The sequence below is a fragment of the Corapipo altera genome, unplaced genomic scaffold, assembly GCF_003945725.1.
Source record: "Corapipo altera isolate COAL_440 unplaced genomic scaffold, ASM394572v1 141, whole genome shotgun sequence".
NCBI classification, from domain to species: Eukaryota; Metazoa; Chordata; class Aves; order Passeriformes; family Pipridae; genus Corapipo; species Corapipo altera.
Genome location: NW_020884971.1, coordinates 151,623 through 160,190, shown reverse-complemented (window position 1 = coordinate 160,190; position 8,568 = coordinate 151,623). Strand labels below are relative to the sequence as shown.

Here is an 8,568-nt window from a genome sequence, read left to right as displayed (position 1 = left end):
CAGGACTTCTTCCATCCTACATATGGCAAATCCATTGCCACATGACTGACTGTCTCTAGTTGGCTGTCCTTGCTACAAACACATCACAGAGCCACACTCGAGTGAGAACCAAAGGAGCACAGCTCCCTGCAGCTCATTTGCCCTACTAAGAGCAGAGTATTTTCACAGAATATGCTGGGCTGGAAGGGACCCACAAGGATCATCCAGTCCAACCCCTGGCCCTGCACAGGCCCATCCCCAGGAGTCCCCCCCTGTGCCCCAGAGGATCATCCAAACCCTCCTGGAGCTCTGGCAGCCTTGGGGCTGTGCCCACTGCCCTGGGGAGCCTGGGCAGTGCCCAACCAGCCTCTGGGGGAAGAACCTTTGCCTGAGATCCAACCTGAGCCTGCCCTGACACAGCTCCAGCCATTCCCTGGCTGCTGTCCCTGGTCCCCCCAGAGCAGAGCTCAGTCCCTGCCCCTCCTCTGCCCCTGCCCAGGAATTGGAACTGCACTGAGGTCTCCCCTCAGTCTCCTCTGCTCCAGCTGAACACACCAAGTGCCCTCAGTGTCCTCACACACCTTCCAATCAAGGCCCTTCCCCATCTCTTTGCCCTCCTTTGGACACTCTCTGATGGCTCAATCCCTTCCTTCCATTGTGTCCCCCCAAACTGCCCCAATGTTGAGGTGAGGCCGCCCCAGGGCAGAGCAGAGCGGGACAATCCCCTCCCTGACAGGCTGGTGATGTTTTTAACCTCGTGGCCATGCTGGCCCCAGTGTTTGGTCCCCACAAGACCTGTGTGCACAGACTGCTTGACCACAGCTGTACCTGTGCTGTCCATGCCAGGTGTGTGTGTGGGACCTGAGCACATCACACAGTTTAACAGAAATAAATTGAGAAGCTGAGCTGATTAAGTCATCACAGAACTCTCCTGTGGAGACCTTTAGAGCAGTTTACATCCCTCACTGAGTGATTTAGCTTGCATCAGCTGCTCTCCAAGGTTTTATAGCTGACTCTTATGGAAACCTCCTGAAGAATGAAATTAATTCTTACAAGGCAGTACCACAATGTAACAGTTGTATAAAATACTCTTATTGATTTTTTCCTTCCATATTCTTGATTGCATAATAGAATACCTATTTTTGTGTGCTGTTGTCTTTGCGAAAATCAATATGTTTATAAAATGTAGCCTTGACAGGGAGCATTTGCTTGGATCCAACAAAATTGCTACCAAGGAGCCATTTCCCTTGCCATAGAGATGTCTTAAGTCATTTTACAGCTACAGATTGGGTGTCTCACTGTAGCTTCTTCATGGGTTTAGCAGGGTACAGGCACTGGATCATTCCAGATAACTGAGGCTTCACAGATCAACTCCTTTCTTTGGAGTCTGCTGTGTTCTGTTCCCTAATATAACCACAGTTTCCTTTTTGTGTATTTAAAAAGTTTCCTTAAAGTTACAAAGAAAAATAAAATCAGATTGCCAATTCACCCTTAGTGTATGTGATTTTTACCTTGTTTAAAAGTAGCACAAGGAATTTTTCCTGAGATGAGAATATTCTCCATCCCATCTAATCACTGATTCTTAAGTTTTAATTACAAATCAGGCGAAAACACCGTTCCTTTTTTGCAGCTGGAGGGAGTGTTTCAGAAAAGAGAGGCAGAGCACAGACGTGAGCAGGGCAGGTCCCACTGCCACCTGCACGTGTTACTGTGCCTGGTGCTCAGAGCATGTTATGGCTTTGGAGTAGAGTGAGAAAACACTGCTGCTTTTTCCTGAATGTGATCTGCATGTGTCCTAGGACAGCATGTCACCTGGACAGTTTCCTCTCTAAGTCCTGAGACTTCAGTTTTACATTTTCCTTCTGTGCTGCCTTAGCAAATAGAGGGAGCAGGACAGGAGCAGGAACAGGAGGAGAAAGGCTCTCCCCGTCCTGCAGGAATTGCTTTGGCTGCTCTGTATCTTTAAGGGGCTGACCCTATCCCACGGTGAGCCATTATAAAGGCAGGTGAGCAGCAGTGCCCTGCTCGAGGAGCTGGAGCACGGCAGGGTGCAGCTCCCCAAAATGACTGGCCAGCACAGTTGGGGATATGGGCAGGATGACGGTAGGTTATGGCATTTCCGTGCTGCATCTCTCTGTCTCCCCCCACTCGTTTTCTTTCTAGAGCTGTTGCCTGAGCCCTGCAGAGCTGCCTGCGTTTCGAGGTCTGCAAGCATCAAGTATATACAGCAGGTAATTAATTACTTTATTGATAATCAATAGCACCCAGAAAGTGGCACCAAAAGATGCACAGGCTTATGCCTGCTGCCTTTCACTGTTGCAATCAGCATTCCTGAACTGAGGGAAGCAGGACTGAGTGGGGGTTTTTTTCAGGCTGCAGAGATGGGTCCCTTTCCAAAAAGCTGTTATGAAAAAGATTAACTGTGTCTGTCTCTCCACAAGCAATTCTTGTAAGTAACAAAGATTTAGCAGAGCAGTAATGAATCTCCTGATACTGTGCAGCTGTTGAAACGTGATCTCTAGGCTTCCATAGAAGTGAATAAACTAAGTTATATGTTAAATATGTCTAGAACATCACTAAATTGTACAGATCAGTATCAGAGATCTCTTACAGAACAACTTATGCTTTCTGATTTGACAGTTTTTAATTTAGCTGTCCTCCCTTGCTTCCCACCCCCAAGGATGTGTCAGAGGGAAATGTGAAGCTACTGAAAGATTCCCACAGTAGTGTTTTGCAGTGCCTGCTCCTTCACAGAGGAGGGTTGGATGAGTGGCTGGTGCTGTCCAATGAAACAGTCTTTTGCATGACTTTCAGGAGCCTCTCTCTCTTTTGGCAGCAATTATTTTAGCTGCTGAGTGTCCAACGAGATTATTCTGCATAACCTTCAGGGGCAGTCTCTTAACAGCAACTCCTTTAGTTTCTGTGAGTCCAAAAGCAAGGTTGAATACTAAGTGAAGCTGGTTAGTGCTGGTAGATGCTATGTTTGAGCAGGTAGGAGTAGTCATAAAGCCATATATGCTCTTATGAAGCTTGAGAGCCAAATGATATTGCCTTACCTTGTCTAACAGCATTTAATTCCTAAACCTGCTTTACAGGCAGGCTGAGAAAAGATGTTATTTTCTAAGCTTAGCTTTGCAGAAAATGTCAAAGCCAAATAAAAGTATAATAGATCACTGTTTTGTTATGTAAACTCAAGGAGGCTGAATACCTGTGCTTGATTAAAAAAGCTTCCCCTTGTGAAAGTATGTGAGAATGCTACAATTAAAAATGTGCTTCTTGAGAATCTGGAAGCCAAATTGTTACTGTTAATACTTTATGAGCAGAAGCAGTAGAAGAATTTACTTGCTGCTTGTACTACCATACCAAAGTAAAAAAAAACAAGGCATAAGAAAAAGTAATCCTTTGATATGGATAAGCTTTTGTTATCTCAAAGGGCATAAGAATGTTCCAGCTCTGGCAGCAGAGTTGTGTTATTAAATTGGTCTTTCTCCCCACTCTGTTGAGGTCAGGATGTCCAAAAATGTTAATTAACATGGTGTACCCTTCACTCAGGGTAGGGAGATACCATAATGGGCATGAGTGAAGAATAGAGCTGCCTCAAAGATTTACTGCAGTCATAAAAGGATTTTAAAAATAACTGCACACTCAGTAGCTTAAGAGGTTGAGTCATCTGCATCTCATTTGAATTGCTGGAGCTTTTACACTCTTTTCCCCAGGAAGAATTAAAGGCTGTCTCCTTGGGGGAGTGTGTGTGTGTGTGTGTGTGTGTGTGTGTGTGTGCGCGAGTGTTTACACCTGCACCCACCTTGGAAGCCCTTCAGACACCTCTGCAATGTAACTGCAAAGTCTGCAGAAAATGAGTGGCCCAAGTAGCTGAAGGTACAGCAGTCTGTCGATGTGCCATGATTTCCTCAGGGTGTTTTGTGTGAGATGTTTGAATCCCCATCTTGTTGCAGCCTGTTTGTGCTAATAAAAACATGCCAGCTTAGAATTGAAATGGATTTCTCAGATACCAAACATTCAAGTCACCCTTGCTGAGCAAGCTTTATTTCAAGCCTCATGAAAACCCATAATGATTTTGTGTTTAGTAGGAAGGAAATAATGATGCTTTCCTTTCTTTCCTTTTGAAGGACCTTCAGAGTGGCACAAATCCTACCCTATTGCCCAGGGGAGCCGCCAGTCCCCCATTGATATTGTTTCTGCAAGAGCAGTTTATGACCCGAATCTGAAGCCACTGATCATCTCCTATGAGTCGTGCACATCCCTCAGCATCTCCAACACTGGCCATTCAGTTATGGTGGAGTTTGAAGATACTGATGACAAGGCAGGTGAGATAACACAGCCAACTGACTTAGAACACCATTTGTGACTTGGGGAAACAATTATGTACATCCTGTGCAGTGTAACTTCTGTGATGTATAATTTCAGTTTAGAGCAAGGCAGGTGACCAGAGCCCTTCATATTCTGTCTTCTCAAGCCTCATGTTTGTTGTCTTCACTTTGAGCATCTCTAGCTGTGCAATATTGCAGAGCAGAATAGTGTTTCTGCATTAGGAAAACCTCTTTGCGTCAGGAAAACCAGAAATGTGTTTGCAGTGCTCTTCTTTTAAATGAAATGTGGAGTTTGCAGGACAGGGAATCTTTGTATCTCTCCACCATCTCTCCTAGACCACCTCCAGCATGCAGAGCAGGTGCATAAGCTCCTCACTGCCCTGTTCCACGATCATCCAAAGACACTAACTCACATGCCAGCTCTGGCTCACTGCCCAGTTTCCATCCACAGGAAAGAGAAGAGGATTAGCAGAAATGGGTCATACAAGCATAGTCATCATAATCACAGCCACTGCACCAAGTTGGGTCTGGACAGTCACTGTCACCTTGCACTGTTTTCTTTCCTCCCTGCCTCAGAGCAGCTCAGTTTCTGCAGAATTTATAAAACCTTCAGCTAATTCTGAGTTTGCTGCAGCTTGTGGATGTTGGACTGTCTGCAGCTGGACATTATCCTTGTCTCAGCTCTTGGCAGGGAATGTAAAAGCTTTAAGTGTTTGATTATTTCCCCTGTTAATTCTACTTTCATGGAAGACCTTGCTTTTACATCTGGAGGTAGGGGAAGAGCATTCAAATGGAGATGATAAAGTAGCTGATAAATGGGAAGAGTGAATGTAAAAAACCAACTCTGAACAGCTTTTAAATGTATCATCTAACTTCATCATCCTTCTGTGTGTGTTGTTTGAGGCTGCCTAAATTGGATATCTGGATATTCAAAGCAAGTTACTCTTTCTGTGAAGTGGCTTGTCCATGCTGGTAACCCTTTGAAATAAGGGCTAGGGGTTGAAATTCAAGCCATTTTGTTCTAAAATTTCTCTTCTGGAATGAATTTAAGAAACTGCCCCATGGAAGAGTCAGGTTTTTAAGCATCTTAATTGAATTGGAAAGGACTGGATGTGCATTTTCCACTTGTACTGCACAGATCCATTCAGCCTGTCACCCTACAAAGGGAATTATTAAAATATCTTTGGAAGGATTATCTCAGCTTGCTGACTACTTTCATGCAATTTTCAGCTGAACTCTATCTCTGTAACAGCAAACTTTATTCAGCTTTAAAGATTAAACATCATCTATTACTCTGCATATAGAGATACAGACTCAGAGAACATGCAGGAATGAGACCTCTGCCCTTTCCACACAAAGTACTGGTTTTAGTAATACTTTTCCAAGGAAGATGATTGCTAGGAGTGGAAAATATGTTTCAAACAGGTTTTAGTTGTATTGAAATAGATCCAGTGACTCAGCTCTGAATAATTGGCACAACAGAATTTCGAGAGTAACCCATCATAGTTAATTTCTTAAAATATTTGGGACAGGTGATGCATTCCTTTGCTAAATTGAGAAAAACATACTGGGAGATATTTAAAATCTTCATTAGTACTAAAACCTTTGCTTTGGAGAGGCCAGTTTCCTGCACAAAGGCCAGCTGGAACCATGCACATGTGGCAACACTGGGCAAGCCCCTGCTTTAAATTTTTAAATAAAATGCTACACTGAGGATGCTTTACAGATACCAAACATAATTTTAATTTTCTTAATGTAAGACTTTTTGGTTGGGTTTTCCTGTCTGTTGGGCAAAATGTATTAGATTTGGTGCCATATAAAGTTACAGGAGGGATTACTGATGCTGTTGATCAAGTATCTTCTATAGGTGGCACCTTAAACATTGGCCTGTTCATACATCATTTAGAAATAACACTTAAGTATCTCTGTAGCACTTCCTTACCTTTATAAGGTGACTTGAGATTGAGTGGTGTCATGTGAAGTACGAGCTATTGCATTACCTCTTTTATGGGATCAGGTATTTAAAGGAAAGGGAATATAGATAACCTCCACTGGAAGTAAAGATACTGTAAAAAGGAAATACTTAGCTGAATTGTCTGCCTGATGTTCAGAGTATAAGGTTTCCTTGGGGCCTTCTCCTCTCCAGGCTGAACACCCCCAGCTCTCCCAGCCTTTCCTCCCAGCAGAGCTGCTCCAGCCCTCTGCTCATCTTGTGGCCTCCTCTGGACTCTCTGCAGCAGCTCCATGTCCTTGCTGTGCTGTTCCCAGGGCTGGAGCAGCTCTGCAGGGTGGTCTCTCCTCAGGGGCAGAGGGGCAGAATCCCCCCTGCCCTGCTGCCCACACTGGGGGATCAGCCCAGGGCATGGGGGGTTCTGGGCTGGGTCATGTCCAGCCTCTCCCCCACCAGCCCCCCAGGTCCTTCTCCCAGGGCTGCTCTCAACCTGTTCCACTGGTTATGCCTTTCCTGTTAAACACAATAAAAACCATGACAATGGTTACCACACCTTCCTATGTCAAATATACTCTTCCAAGAAGGCCACAAAATTCTAGATAGGTAGCCATTCAATGTTTTTTTACTTATATTTCTACATGAATTTAGGTGCTTTCCATTAATAAATCCACCCCTCCTAACTGTGTGGATGATACATCTTTCTCACGCTGGCAGAGGCTGCTGGCCTTTTTCCACTATTGTGCCAACAGTGGTTAGTTTGGACTAGCAGGGAGCTAAAAAGCTTTTTTCTTTCTTTTTCTTGTTTTTACCTGCCTAGCAATCAGTGGTGGGCCCTTCCAGAACCCATTTCGGCTGAAGCAGTTCCACTTTCACTGGGGGAGAACGCACAGCCAGGGCTCAGAGCACACGATTGATGGCAAACCTTTTCCCTGTGAGGTAACCATGGGTTTGTACTGGGGTTATTTCATGCAAATGCTGTTGACAAGTGACTGTGTGTGCAGTGGGGACAGGATTAGGATTCTCATTGCTTACTCCCTGTGGTTAGGGCAGCCCAGACTCTGAGCTAGTGTTATCCATAGATTAGAAATGGCTTCATATGGGGGCTCTTGAGAAAGTTCTGCAAAGCCAGGACAAGGCATGAGGCTCTCCCAGCACAATCCAACCAAAACACCATGGGAATGTGGCATCCTGGAGTCTACCAGTGAGTACTGGAGCACAGTGCTTTGTAGGATGAAGGCCTGTGCCAGGGAAGTCAGGTCACAGGTTAATGCCTGATTTGTTTCAAATTAAAGATGTGTGGTAGTTGACCCAGGCTGGATGTCAAAGCTGCTCCATCCCTGCCCTCCTCAGCTGGATGGGGAGAGAAAGTGCAGTGAAACATTTGTGGGTTAGGATAAGGATAAGGACAGGGAGAGATCAGTCACCAGGTACTGACACAGGAAAACAGGCTTAGCTGGGGGAAATCAGAGTAGGATAATGAGAAATAAAAACTAAATCTTAAAACCTTCTCCTCACCCTTCTTCCTGGGCTTTCCGTTACTCCCAGCTTTCTCTACCTCCTCCCCTGAGCAGTGCAGGGGGATGTGGGATGGGGGCTGTGGTCAGTTCATCCCATCTTGTCTCTGCTGCTGCTTCCTCCTGAGTGGGAGGACTCCTCACACTCTTCTCCTGCTCCTCTGTGGGGTCCCTCCCACGGGGAACAGTCCTCCACAAAATTCTCCAACGTGAGTCCTTCCCACAGGCTGCAGTCCTTCAGGAGCTGCTCCAGCCTGGATCTCTTCCATGGGGTCGTGGGTCCCCTCCCATGGGAGGGTGGTTTTTCGGCTGGGATGATTGACACACACAAAAGAGACCAGTAGTCTTGCATTCCAGGCTGATGGCCCTCAGAAGACTGGGGGAGGAAGGTTAAGTTTTTTCCCCTCTCCTTGGAAAACGGCATCCTCACTTCACTTTTGCCCTGACTCAGGGAGGGCATGTTGTGTAGAGGGGTTCTGTGGTTCATCTTGTTTTCAGCCGGGTATCCGGCAGCTTCTGGCCTGGGTTCACCTCCCTTCTGTGCTCTGTTCTGCCCCCAGCCCGGACCGGCTGGGGTTTCATTGGGGAGGCTTGGCCGACCTGCGGAGGAACCTTTGGGGGAGGAGGCCGCCCCTTCCCTCCTCCGTGTTTGGCAGCGGCTTGTGCCCATCGATGAAGGGGTGTGGGGGGAGAATCCCGGCCAGAACTAGCTGCACACAGCGTGAGCCCATAGGAAGAGCCTCTTTCCCCCCTCTCTTTCTTTCCCCCCCTCTCTTTCTTTCCCCCCCTCTCT

General features: G+C 46.1%; 1 protein-coding gene across 1 annotated transcript in view; it reads left to right on the top strand.

The window, feature by feature from the left end:
- The first annotated feature begins 1,993 nt into the window (after positions 1-1,993).
- The window catches only part of CA7 (carbonic anhydrase 7), a 10,922-nt gene continuing 4,347 nt past the window's right edge, over positions 1,994-8,568 (top strand). The window contains exons 1-3 of the mRNA XM_027665163.1: positions 1,994-2,082; positions 4,110-4,307; positions 7,079-7,197. Coding sequence (XP_027520964.1) covers positions 2,043-2,082; positions 4,110-4,307; positions 7,079-7,197 — 357 coding nt within the window. The 5' untranslated portion in view covers positions 1,994-2,042. The remainder of the gene's footprint in view (positions 2,083-4,109; positions 4,308-7,078; positions 7,198-8,568) is intronic.